The 14639-nt window shown below is 34.8% G+C and overlaps 1 protein-coding gene across 1 annotated transcript; it reads right to left on the reverse strand.

Moving 5' to 3' along the window:
* Positions 1-7001: 7001 nt before the first annotated feature.
* On the reverse strand, positions 7002-11552 carry LOC110778074 (probable serine/threonine-protein kinase PBL8). The gene is made up of 6 exons (XM_021982634.2): positions 11383-11552; positions 10956-11290; positions 10418-10553; positions 10192-10328; positions 9756-9879; positions 7002-7631 (listed from the first exon to the last, which is right to left on the reverse strand). The coding sequence occupies exons 1-6, from the start codon at positions 11432-11434 to the stop codon at positions 7120-7122; spliced, it is 1296 nt and encodes a 431-aa protein (XP_021838326.1). The 5' UTR covers positions 11435-11552; the 3' UTR covers positions 7002-7119.
* Positions 11553-14639: the final 3087 nt, after the last annotated feature.

Raw genomic sequence — 14639 nt, forward strand, 5'->3', positions numbered from 1 at the left:
TGGTAATATTTCCATTTCCAACAATATTTTCCGATACGTACCATGTTTCCGTTTCCGGCAACATCTACGACTTGGATAATATTCATATTTCCGATACGATCCATATTTCCGTTTCCGGCAATATCATCGTTTCCGGAGTATTCATTTCTTGCCTGTGACGATCTTAGCTCCCACTGAAACCAAGATCCGTCGGTTCCGAATATTCATAGATGGAGTATTTAATGCCATTAAATACTTGATCCGTTTACGTACTATTTGTGTGACCCTACGGGTTCAGTCAAGAGTAAGCTGTGGATTAATATCATTAATTCCACTTGAACTGAAGCGGCCTCTAGCTAGGCATTCAGCTCACTTGATCTCACTGAATTATTAACTTGTTAATTAATACTGAACCGCATTTATTAGACTTAACATAGAATGCATACTTGGACCAAGGGCATTATTTCCTTCATCTCCATCTTGAGTTATTTTAATATGAGTAATCTGGGAAAAAATAACACTCAAGTGTAGTACTTTTGTGCAAAGTTATGATTAGCAGGTTAGTCTAAAATAAATATATATATACTCAAACATAATAACAAAATATGATGTTCCTGAAAAAGTTACTTCACGAAAGAAACATGAAACATATATTTTGTTCCATGGAACTTAAGTTAACAAGAACCAAGAACTTGTACATGAAAAACTTTGACACCAAAAATTTGCTATCAAATAGTTTATGCACAATTTATCAAGTTACTGTAACCTTGAGTTCGCTGATTGTTTCACCAGAACTTAGGAAGAGTTCCTTTGATCAATCAAACTTATATTATGCATTTTATACATATTAAATTCCAAAACAAAACCTATAACACAAATAAGGTTAGTTTGCACAATAATTTAAGAGAAACAGGTTTATAAAAAAAATTCAACATTAATTAACACAAGTAAAATGAGGGAACAACCTTACTAGCATTTCACATGATTGAGTTCCTTTGAGATGTTCAAAGTGACTTCCCATTATATAGTGCATGTGAGTTGATTCGTTGATATGACCCATCATATTTGGAAGGAACTTACATGCTGGTGGAACTGGAACTAGTTTACATCTGAAGTTCCAAGTTCCGAGCCTGAGTTCCTCTTCACTATTCCAACGAATCTAATGGATTTCCAACTCATTTTTCCTTGGTGTAATTCTGATGTTGTTCCTTTACTTCATACACACACTCAATCATGAGTTATAAACCTGTAAAAATCATTTCTCTTCTACTACGTTCCATAATCATGCATTAGTAGTAAATATATGTAAGTAGCATAATTTAGAAGATTAAAGTATACAAAAATTGTATACTAACAGACCTGTAAACAATTCATGGTCTTGGGAACCTGACATAATTTCAGTTCCTTTCTTTTTAGCAGTAGCATCTTAGAAAATGATTATTTTAAACTGCTAGATCTAAGATTTAACATGCATACATATAATAAATATTCAATATACTCATAATACATGAAAAATCCGTTATTTGGACAATAAAATGATATAACATTAAATTATGCAGCCCAAAGAATAAAGTTTCCTTTGCAGGGAAACCAAGTTCCAAGAGTGGCTATATGCATTGTTCCTTTGTCTTGTTCCTTGAACCATTCAAATAATGCATGAATGCAAAATTAGTTTTAGAATCTGAAATTTGTCTCACAAAAACATATTTGAGACAATCCAAAATCGATTAAACAAAATTTAAAATATATTTGAACAATTTTCATAAAACGTTGTTAGGAACTTGATTTAAATAAATAGCGTATGCATATAAAGATCTCAAAAATTAGATGTTTACCTTAACTGTATCATTAAGGATCTTTTCGTTGCAGCCTTTATCTGTTCCTTGGAATGGTGCTGAAATGAGTTCCTTTATTCGAAAGTTTCTCTTCGGATTTTGATCCTTGTTCGGATGTGGGGAGCTGATGTAATGTATTTTTATAATGTCGCACCTTCGTGAGTTCCTAAGTATAACTCGTGGGTCAACAATGATCCAGCGAGTTCCTCAATGTAGAACTTAAATTAACAGGAACTCTGACATATTAATGTGCACCTTTGTTTGTTCCTGTACCAATTTCTTTGTCGAGGGAACCCAACAGATTTGGGTCCCTTCTTGTTAGTAGTAACTGTTAAGAAATTAATCAACACAACAACTACTACCAAGATACAATATGCCTTCATATAAATGATATTCAATATATTCATGAAGCATATAAAATAATAGTTTTTAGGCAGAGAAAAAATAAGTAGGATATTTTGTTTCCTAAAAATTAAAAACTCCGAGTTCCACAGATATGCATTTTCAAAATACGTTTCCTTGAAATAAATTTAATGTACTGAAGTTTGAAAAAATAAATTGAAAAATCATTTATTAAATATAGATTTTAGATTTTTCAAATTCAATTTTAAATCAAAACAAAACAGAAGTTCCATTAGAAACAATGCAAGGAACACGCAATAAATTAATGTATGCACACAAAGAAGGTCTAAAGGAATAGATATTTACCTTAGAAGATCGCTAGTTATACCTTGACTGACTTTTATTCAACAATAAAAGTCAGATCTGCCTTGTTCCTTTGAATGGGTAGGATCGAGTTCCTTTCATCAAGTTTCTTGTAATTGTTCCTCCTTCCAGGAACTTAACTCAGCAGGGTTTCCTGCTTATCAGCGAGTTCCGGCTCTGATACCAATTGTTATTTGGATGGAACACTACAAGAGGGGGGGTGAATTGTAATATGGAACTTGCTAGCCAATTTTTGCGGAATTATAAAGAACATAAGCAAGTAGAGAAACAATGTAAGAGAGATTTTACGAGGAAACTTTCCAGGGCCCAACTGGAAAGAAAACCTCGACCCACTAGGGATTTCAACTCAAACTCTTTTCACTATAGGGCAACAACTCAGTTACAATCCTATAAGAAACTTGGCCATTACTTGAGTTCCTCTACGAACTCAAGTTCCCAATAGTTGTTCCCTCAAACAACTACGCTCTCACTGACTTCCCTAGAAGTCTCTCTTGACTCTTAGACTTCACTCAAAGCCTCTCTGCTTCTCTCTCATAGACTTCACTCAAAGCCTACCCAAATACATATCAGGAACTCACTCACGTTCCTGCCCCATACACATCAGGAACTCACTCAAGTTCCAGCCCAAAACTTGATACAAGAATTCACTCAAACCCTTGACCAATTTCCCATTACAAGAGTTCGCTCAACCCTTGACCAACTCTCAAAATATTGATGATTGATAATTGATTAGTATCCCTCTAGTATGTAGCACATGAAAGAACAATGGGGAACTTAGAACTTCGAGGAACTTGGAACTAATGGACTGACTCAAGAACGTGGAAACCAAAACATATTTTTATTAAAACGTTTTTCCTCTTAAACCAGACCTACTGGAAAGACTGTGAGAGTCAGACAGTTTGGAATGAATGCTAAGATCTTCTTTTATAGTGTTGAAACTCCTAACCACTTCCCCCTTAATCTCCTCAACTGACGACCATGTTGCCATGATTTTAGGCATGTTCCCATGACCTATTCAGTTGCTGAAAACGTGGGAGTCAAAGCTGGAAGTGCCTGAATTTTCTCAACAGAATTTCCTTTTGAAAGAACAGAAAATAGGAAAACGTGATTAAATAAAATCCTTGGGGAAAAAGAAATGTTTTGTAAAATAGGATCCAAGGTGTATTTTCCAAAACATAACTATTTCATTTTATTTCTTCACAGTAAAATTCTATTTCTATTTTATAAAATCTTTCTTTATAAAATATTATATTTTATAAAATCTTTCTTTAGAAAATATTCTGTTTTCTAAAATCTTTCTTTAGAAAATATTAATCTTATATTAGAGAGACTTTATTTTACTATTTTAAGATCATATTCAAAGTTCCTTTTAGTACCTTGTTCCATAATCTTTCAAGCTACTACATACTTACATGAATCCTAGAAAATAAACTCTTATTTCCTGTCTTCATGTTCCATGCTGCTCCGCATGTTGGTTGTTCCACCTCTGGAACTTCTCGAACCATGTTCCCATCAGGAACTTATTTATGCCTGCTTGATCAGTTTCTCTGATTGTCCAAGTCTACATGCTTTGGCCTTCTCTTGTTCCTGCTCTGGAACTCCTGGTTTTCTTAGCATAGAAACTTAAACATTTATTAGTTAAGTTTGCCTGTCATCATCAAAACCATGTGGGTTAACACGTAGCCTCTTAAATTTAGAGGACTGTCATTCGACTGCACCACATAGGAGAATTGAGAGGTATATTTCGTGGCAAGCTCCACCATTTGGGTGGTATGCGATGAACACAGATGGGGCAGCTAAGGGATGCCTAGGCCCTGCTGGTGGAGGTGCTATCATCCGCAATCAACACGGGTCCTTCATTTCAGCATTTGCAGGCTACTTTGGTCATTGTAATTCATTCAAAGCAGAGATTACAGCTCTAGTGAGTGGGCTTGATCTAGCTCGTGACCTTCAGATACGCAATTTGGTTATACAAGTTGATAATTTGGCTTGTGTACAAGCTCTAACAAGCAAGGAATCAGGAAGTGGAGAGTGTGCACACCTAATCAATTACTGCAAGAGAGTTATTAACAAGGATGATTGGGTAACACGCATCGTCCATATCTATCGAGAGGGTAATCGGGCCGCAGACTGGCTTGCCAACCATGGGGTGGCTCAATCTCTAAGGACTGTGATCCTAGAAGATGTTCCTTTAGCACTAGTTCGTATTATAGATGAGGATATTAGGGGGGTGGCCTTCCCACGCCTTATTCCTCCTTAGTTGCTTTCATTTGTTTTAGCTGGTAGTTTCTTATTTCTGTTATTTTTGCCTTTCCTTATTGGTTTAATCCAATTCTTCAGCATCAAAAAAAAAAAAAAAAAAATCTTTAAATAGATATAACATGAGTAGTAAGCAATTTTGTATTGAATGATCGATGGTGCGTCGTTAATAGAACTTTGAGATTCTGTTTAAAACAAAAAATCGTTAATATCAAACAAATGTTTGAGGGAATTTGCATAGATCCACTTTTAGTTGGGTTCATTATTCCACTTACAATACGTAGATTTAACCATTATTTTTTAGATTAATTTTTACTACTAAAGTTTTATTAATGATATTGAATAATTCAAAACTATTTGTAAAGTATGCTGCCATAGAACTAATGTACTACCTCCGTTCTATAATCATGTTCCAATTTATACTTTTCATGTTTGTCAACGCATATTTTGTATCATTTATATATCTAAATTATACATTAGCAAAAATTATAATTTTTATTTTTATTTTTTAACAGCTATTAGAAAATTTCTTTTTCTTTTATTTTATTTTTTTAACAGATATTAGAAAATTAGACATTAATGTCTCAGGATTTTTTACCATAGTGGCTACTTTTACAATTTTATTTACCAAAATGGCTATCTTTTAATTTTATTTCCCAAACTAGCTATTATTTTGATTTTAAAGTAAAAACCAATGAACCGGTTTAAGTTTTTATTTTCATTTTTATAGTGAACCGGTTTGAGCTTTTTTAAAATAGTGAACCAGTTTGAGTTTTTTTTTTCTTAATAGTGAACCGGTTTGATAATTTTTTTTAAATAGTGGACCGGTTTGATTTTTTTAAATAAGTGAACCGAATTGGTTTTAGTATTTTTTTTTTTTAAAAAAAAAAAAAAAAACTGATTTGGGTTTTAAATAGACTCAATTATATTCAATGTTCTAAATTTTGGTTTAGATTCTAATAAGAATCCGAAACTATTTTTAATTGCAATTGATAATCGTGGTTGGGGTCCCTATAAATTTACTAAAATTTCTTATCTGTAGGGTTCCTTGCTAGTTGGAGGTGATTTAAATTCTGAAAATTAATTCACTTGCATATTCTTATTGCTAGTATGATAAAAGTTCCAGTTCTTGAAGATTAATTAAATTGTCTACTTGAGCATATTTGAATGTTTTTTTGGTTCAATACCCTATTTATGTCATTTATTTTTTATTGAGTATCGAGTTCTACTGGGAATACATGTTGTAATGGACAAATATTAGGGACAGTGGTTAGTTATGGAATTCTTCATACTTCCTCCGTTCCGGAAGTATCGCACCATGGTTGACTTTTACTCATCTAACCATTACTTTGACTCTTAATATCTCAAATCGTGTGCAAGTAAAAATTATAAAAAAATAATTATTTAGAAAATATATATCGATACGAATCTAACATGACCCCACATGACTAAAATTTCCTTACGTACGAATTACCAAAAATGGTCAAAGTCATAGTGTGAATAGTGTAAAAAACAAATGGTGCGATATTTCAGGAACGGAGGAAGTATTTAAGTTTAAATGTTTTAATGTTAATTTTTTTTAGTCAAAAATAAAAATTAAAAAAAAATCACCCTAAAAAAACCGGTTCACTATACTGCTATACATATATATTTTTTTAAAAAAAAGAAAAAAAACCAGTTTAATGGTTTATTTTTTGCATAAAAGTCAAAATAGTCATTTTGGTAAATAAATAGTACAGAGTAGCTGATTTGGGAAATAGAATTAATTAGTAGTCATTTTGGTAAATAAAATTTTAAAAGTAGCTAGTTTGGTAAAAGATCCAATGTCTCATGAGCTGGATTTTGGGATTTGGTGTACCTACCAAAATTATCACATAAAAAATTTATGTCTACTTCTTTTGCTAATAATATATCCGCTATTTATTTTTTAGTGATGTATTTAGTATATTGATACTTTCTTTCACTATAGTTATATTTGAAGAGTGGAACATTACCACATCAATAATTTTGGATTACCGTGCATGGCACGGGTCCTATGCTAGTAAGAGATTAAGAGCGACACAGAAAATGCATCATTCACAAACAATTGAGACATAATGACGCAATGAAATAATAATAACCAAAATTCACAAACAGAATAAACTGGCCGTGGATGAAAAGAAAAAAAAAAAAAAAAAAAAAGACTGGGCATAGCATAATAGATTGGAAGCAAAACAAAACCATTTACATAATAACATTAAGCGGCGTATGATCAACTTGATTTAACAGGTTGCATGTAATGTAGGCACTAGGAGCAGTATACAAAGATATGAAGTACTAGTCATCTCACTCGGCAAGGTGCCGGACCACTTGGAGAACAGTTCAGATTTGGGGAGCGACAGCTAGCAGCAACACTAACATTGTCAGGAAATCTTGAGTAATCCGGCATTCCCCTTGTACCGCGCTTACTTCTAAATGTTGAAATCGGTAACGATGAAGATGAAGATGAGGATGCAGATGATGATGATATTTCACCCACAGCATCACCGCTACTTTGTAAAGGTTCCAAAGTCTCAACCACGTCGCTCATCAACGGTCTTGCCTTAGGGTTTTGGCTAAGACAATAGTATGCCAAACTGCAGGCTTTCTGAGCTGCTCTTATCGAATACTGACTCTCCAATCTAGGGTCTATTATTTGCAAAAGTTTTCTCTTGTCATTGAGTTTTGGTCGGGCCCAATCCACCAAGTTCTGCTCCTTACTTGGCCTCGTCTTGTCAACTGATCTTCTCCCTGTCAATAGCTCCAACAGTACAACTCCAAAGCTATAAACGTCACTTCTAGCTGTGAGATGACCTGCTCGCGTAGACTATGGTTAGAATCACCACTTACATTTTCCAAAAGGATAAAAAAGAAAAGAAATATTACCAACCAAATAATAAAGATTATGTATGCAGAGACATGTTAGGATGTTTCTCCGTATATTGAGAACAAATCTAGGGACATGTTAAGATGTTAAATTGAGAACAAGAGAGAGGTGTGGAATATTGGAATCCACTCCCGGTGTCTGTTTTAGTATAATGTAATAGATTGACAACATAGCACCAGTTAGCATAAAAAGAAAAGAAAAAAAATAGCACCAGTTGATGGTCTCCATCCAACTCTGCTAACTTTACCAATGAAATCTCCTTCTTCCTAAGTAAAAACTTTTGGATATAATAAGAAAAGACCAAAATTCTTCTCACTGCCCCTTAACAACCCAACCTCCTCGACACCATCAATCGCCACCACCACTGCTTCAGTGCCACCATCCTTCTGCTCACTACACCACCCAAACCTACCACCCTTTTTTCCTCTATCTCCACAACCCCCCCATCCTTGCCTTCACCTAGGCCTATGCCCACTACCAACACTCCAACCACTGAACTCAAAAAACTGCAACCACTCAAACAAATCAGTGATTACACTAAAAAATTGAGACAGAGAGATAGAAGGTAAGATAAGAAACTTAACCATACACGCCTGGATCACAATAGTTTGAACATTTTCTTGGTTAAAGTAGCCTCTGAGATCTGTAACTATGTCCTCTATTTTATATACGAGAGAGTTGGAACTACAGACCAGCCATAATGGTGGCGGATTAGGCAAATGTGAAGGCTAACGAAAAGATGAGAAGTTGATATTTTGAAAATATACATCGACACTAAACCAAAAACATATTACCTTGTACATGATAACATTTATATTACATATTTTAGCAAAAAAAATATAGTCAAATTTAGGATACGGAGGCGGGTAACTTTTTTTCCCCGAGGCTTCTTCTTACTACAATAAGCTAGAGGCTAATAATACACACAATGTTGGAAGTTTCTTTAGAGTCTAGTAATTATGTTTAACTGGAGACCGAAGGAAGAATATGGAGGCAGTTTCATACAAATATCTAGTTATGGGTGATTTCCAGATAATGATCCTAGTTTGGACTTTTCTGTGCAGTATCTTTGTGTTCGTTGAAACATTGTACCTTCACTTTATTAAAAATCTCTACAATATCTCTACAATCTCTACAATGATGCCCGGACCATTAACTCTTCGCTAATACATTATTTTTTTGAGCTGCTTTATGTGTTTTGAACTCCTTTTTGGGGCTTTGAAACGGAGATTAATAGCTTCCCAGTACAAGAAGTTTGAACTAATTAAATTAGTTTAAAAACCAAAAACGGGATTAAAATGCATAAAACATCTCTGACGAAATTCATTAATAAAAAGTTAACGGTTTGGGCATCATTGAAACACTTCTAGAACCAAAGAGGTGAGGTGTTTTGAATGAATGGTCCTCTTACTTTTTTCAAAACACTTGGTTAGGAAACTATAGGTGCAAATGTTAATGCAAAACAACTCTGCTGTTATGAATTACTATAACATAAAGCATGATTTATAGTGATCATTGTATAAATCCCAAACATCAACTTTCTCCAATACTAAACTCAAATGCAGTTATACAGCAGTATTGTTTATAAATTGAATTTTACTCAAACTTTTCTGGACCGACAAGAACTGGTGAATGTATAAACTGACATTTATACGCTTGCATTTCTGGTAGAAATGTGCATCTACAATGTTGAGTGATAGCAAATGAGCAGTTAAAAGAAAATGCAAGAACTCAACTACCATAATCATGTAACCTTTTGAAAAAAAAGCAATGAGACCTTGTAAGCTAGTATTTTTTTAGTTTATGGAAAAAATAATTTGATATCATATAACCTTTTGAAAAAAAGCAATCAGACCTTGTAAGCTGATATTTTTTAGTTTATGAAAAAATAATTTGATTTAGGAGAATGTAGAAGCATTGTCCCAGACTACTCCCCGTCATATGAGACAATGCTAGCATAACAAGCCTTAGGGGGGATAAAAATAAATAAAAATGACTGCAGTCTATTATTTAATTGGCTGCTTGAGCTGTGTGTAAACTGTCATACATACCCGTCATCACGTATTCAGGAGCAGCATATCCATAGGTTCCCATAACGCGAGTTGATACATGGGTCTCATCACCCTGTGGTCCAGCTTTAGCAAGTCCAAAATCAGATAGCTTTGCCGTGTAATCCTAAACAGAGGGAGAAAGCACAGACAAGAGATAAATGACAGAGGTATTTGCACATCAAATTCATCCCTAAAAGTGTCTAGACATCAGATAATAATGACAATTGTTAATTCAAACCAAAAGTTAAATAAAAAGAGATCCTCAAAATAATCCCTTCTCATCCCTGTCTCCCTCCAACATCACACTACAATAAAGCTTGGCAACCAAAAAAAATACCCCGAAGAACTGAAATACTTGATCCTCTATAATAAAGCTTCTCTTTCAAAAAATGAATTAAAAAGAAGATTAAAACCAGACAAATAAGAGGAAACATACAGAGTCTAAAAGTATATTAGATGTCTTGAAATCGCGATAAATAACAGGCCTTTCAGCGTTGTGAAGGAAGGCAAGTCCTTTAGCTGCTCCAAGGGCAATCATCAACCTTGTGGACCACGATAAGGGGACAACTGCTTCTGTATGCCTCAGAAAAAGCCATAACAACTTAAGGTGACATATAAAATAACAATGTCGAGAAAGTGAAAAATAGTCGGAAATAACATACTTCGAAACAAGTGATTCTCAAGGCTTCCTCGAAACATGAACTCGTAGACGAGTAAGCGATGGTCATCCTCACAGCAATAACCAATCAACTTGACAAGATTAGGATGTCTGAGCTGGCCGAGAAAGTTGACCTCCGTCTGGGAGTCCGAGAAAAGAACAATTAGAATGATATAGTAAGTTGAAGAAGAACAAAGTAAGAAGGGCATTAGAATGATATACAGTAGTTAGTTGCATAAGAGAAAAGCAAGAACAACTAACAAGGGCAGTGTTTAGAAATAGAATGATATAGTTGCAGAAGAGAAAAGTAAGAAGAAGGTCATTCGAATGATATAGTTAGTTGCATAAGAGAAAAGCAAGAACAAGGGCCTTGTTTAGAATTAGAAAGATATAGACATATAAAAGTAAGAACATTAGAACAAGGGGGTTAATTAGAAATAGAAATAGAAATAGAAATAGAATTAGAATTAGAATTAGAATTAGAATTAGAATTAGAATTAGAATTAGAATGATATAGTTGCAGAAGCTAAAGAATGACATACCAGCCACTCCCTGTGGCCCTGAAGACCTTCCTTGTTGAGAACTTTGACAGCAACAGGAAGAGACTTAAGGCCAACACGGACATTCTCATCGATGTAACCCTTGTAAACAGTACCAAAGCCGCCTTCTCCAAGGATGTAGTCTGAACGGAAGCTCTTGGTAATAGTCTCCAATTCATACAGTGTAAAAGCAATTACATCTGTATACAGTCCAACATTTGAATCGTTCGGATCTGAGACTGACCTGTTGCTACTATGCTGTTGTTTCGCATTTCTACTAGTACTATTATTGCTACTTGATTGCAATTGCAATGAGGTTAGCATCTGAAGCTGATGAACTGCAAAGAAAATCACAAGAAAATCAACCCAACCCAGAAACAAAGGCCTTAGATCTAGTCATCTATAGAGAGGGAGAGAGAGAGATAATCACCTTGAGCATGAGACACAACGCCAGATTCTTCTCTAGTCCCGCAATTACCCATCTTCACCCCGTGCTAATTTCACTCCCCTCACTCTCCTGTGCTGTCAATTACATGGATAATGGTTTGTCCACCTTCCCTCGCTTTTGCATTGCCTTTTTCCTTTCTCATATTCGACCAACTCGCAACTCGCAACCTCCTTTCTTTCTCTTTTTTTTTTTTTTTTTTTTTAATAGGTAAGAAAAATGGACCCTAACTGAACCAGCACCTAGCACAGCCGTAGGGATGGAAATGGGTGGGATTTGGATCGGGTGGAGCATCACCCGCATCCATCCGCTCCACCCGGTCCATCCGTCACCCGCTTTACTCATCACCCGCATTCCGTCCATCCATCACCCGCGGGTGAACCGGGTGGATCGGGTGATATTCGGGTGAAAATGGTAAACCATTAAAAAATCACCACCTAATAATATGCATAATAATTAACCAAAAGAAAAAAAAATTATATACCTACATTCATCTCCGAAACATATGATTATTTCTTATTACGCATAACTTATAACTAAAAAAAAAAAACAAGCACTAACTTTAATAAGTAATGGATTTATCAACACATTTTATGTTTAAATATAAATATAAATAATATATTTAAAATAACCGGGTGACGAATCGGGTGGTAAACGGGTGATGGATTGGGTGATGGGTAAAAAAACATCACCCGCATCCGACCCGCATCCATCACCCGCTTTTCATCCATTTAATTATAGCGGGTGACCGGATTCATGGATCATCCACTGGATATTTCCATCCCTAAGCACAGGTCAACCAGCCCAGCTCCGCAGGTCATCGCTTGAGCCACTCCCAAGTATTTCGCAGTTGATGGGCTCGAACTTGTGACCTTCAAGTCACAAGGTGAGTTCCCCACCAACTCCACCAACTTATGTTGGTTAACCTCCTTTCTTTCTTAGTTTCTTAATTTCAGCAGCCGGAGCCAAAATACTAGCCCTATCCGCCAAAATACTAGCCCCATTCGCGAATTCGATCGCATCCTATACATGAGGAAGTACAAATACATATCAGATATGTATGGGGAAATACATATCAGAACAAAAGAGAAAATAGGAAAAATGGCAAAAATAATAATTAAATGGTACTTTTCTAAACACAAATGGTACTTTTTTTTTTACAGAATGGTACTTTTTTTTACAGAATGGTACTTTTTTACATGAATGGTACTTCCTTTTTTGTCTTTTAGCTATTTGTCTTTTAGTTGACATGTGTGTTTCCACACATATCAGATATGCGAATAAACGAACCCTCCTATACATACGGAGTATGGAGTACATACTACAAAGTATTACGGAGTAGAATCGGGTGTGAGCATGAGTCGGGTACACGAATCAATATCATTATCGGATCAGTTAAATAATGCTAAAATTGATATTCATGAATCGAGACGTAAAGTTTGGATATCCGTACTTTGAGTACCCAAATATTTAGATCAAATACCGGGTACCCATTATGATAATTGGAGTAGACTTTGTAACTAGATTATTGTATAAATACCAAGCAAGTTTTGGCCTAGTGGAAAGGATTCCACCTTTCAACCAAAAGGTTGGGGGTTCAATCCCACTAGGGGCACTTTGAGGGAGAGTTCCCATTACCATTCCCCCCCACTTTCAAAGTGTCTAGCCTGCTAACCCGTGCGGGTTGACCCATGCGGGGTTCCGACCCGGTAAATGCTTAAAAAAATGGTTTATCGGATCGTTATCGGGTACCCGTTATTTATAAAACGATATCTGTAATCATATCTAATAACCGAATTTCGGATCAGGTACCCGACCGATAACCATATCAGTTTGGGTATTCACTTTTTCGATCGGATACCAAATTTGGGTTTTGGTTTTTCGGATATTTTTTCTCATCTCTAATTAGAATAAATAGTGTCTATGCACGTCATAAGCCCACAATGTGTGATATTATATGAACGTTACTCCATATAATTTTGTGAACAAAGATTATACTGTTTATTTTTTGTTTGAAATAATTTTTTTCTAGAAATAGATGAATAATTGTTATTTTATTTGAACAAATTTAACAGGTATTCCTTCCGTTTCTTAGTGTTCTTCCCGGTTGGAATCGGAGAGTGAAATTAAGAAAAATAGAATCTTGGTATGATTGAGTGTAAGAGTAATGATTGAACGTAAAATATTCTACTTTTTGGAATAAATGAAAGAGAGAAAAATAATAAAGAAAGAAAGAAAAGAGAGATATTTTATTAAAATAATCATAAAATAAGGTGGGTTAATGAATTGGGGGTTAGTGAATAAATTAAATAATGTGGGTGGGAAAATCAATGAGAATTTGTTTTTTGAAGGTAAAAATTAGTTCATTGATAAAATAGTAATACGACATCTACAATAGAAATCAAAACTAACAAATACAAAACAATTTGGATCAAACAAAATTTTAATCCGGCAAAAGCACGATCGTTGTAGATGAGATTTGACAATGATGAATACCCTCTTTCACATCGTTGTTTGATACAACCTTCAACGAGGTGGTCTTTCGATCTGTTGTAGGTTTGGTATTGAATTAAATTCGATTCAATTGATTGTACACGTAAGAATGACATAAGTTGTAACCCCGCACAAAATTTTCATCAATAAATCAACTGTTCCTGCGAAATTAAAAACATGACATCAAACTCTCACAATGAGAGAGATAAAACCCAATAAATGGTACAGATAACCCAATAAATGGGTTAATAAAACTATCCAATAGGGAGAGAATTAAATTTTTATTCCGAACATGAAATCAAAAGATAGGAAAGGCAAGAAAAAAGAGGCTTACCATCAACCTAATGGTTGGTGGTAGCCCCTAGAAAATTAGGGTTTTGAAAGAGGAAGAGAGAAAAGGGAGAGAAAAAGAAGAGCGGCGGCTACGGAGGGAGTACTTATGTACATAAAAATCCAATGGAAATAGTTGGGTAGGTGAATGGAATAAAGGTAGGATATGGTAGGAAATTAAATTGTAGAATGAGTGTATTTTGGGAAAAAAATAGTATATATTTCAACTGGGACGAACATTTAGCAATGCCAACAATAGAAACGGGAAGAACATTTTAGAATAAAGGGAGTAGATTATAATAGATACAAAATGTATCATAGGAGATATAAAAGTTAAAGACTCCAGCGTTCTCCTAAAATAGAGATTTAGTGAATTTATGGTAAGCTTTTAAGACCTATTTATTTAAGAAAAAAACTAA

Source organism: Spinacia oleracea, chromosome 1 (genome assembly GCF_020520425.1).
Source record: "Spinacia oleracea cultivar Varoflay chromosome 1, BTI_SOV_V1, whole genome shotgun sequence".
NCBI lineage: Eukaryota > Viridiplantae > Streptophyta > Magnoliopsida > Caryophyllales > Amaranthaceae > Spinacia > Spinacia oleracea.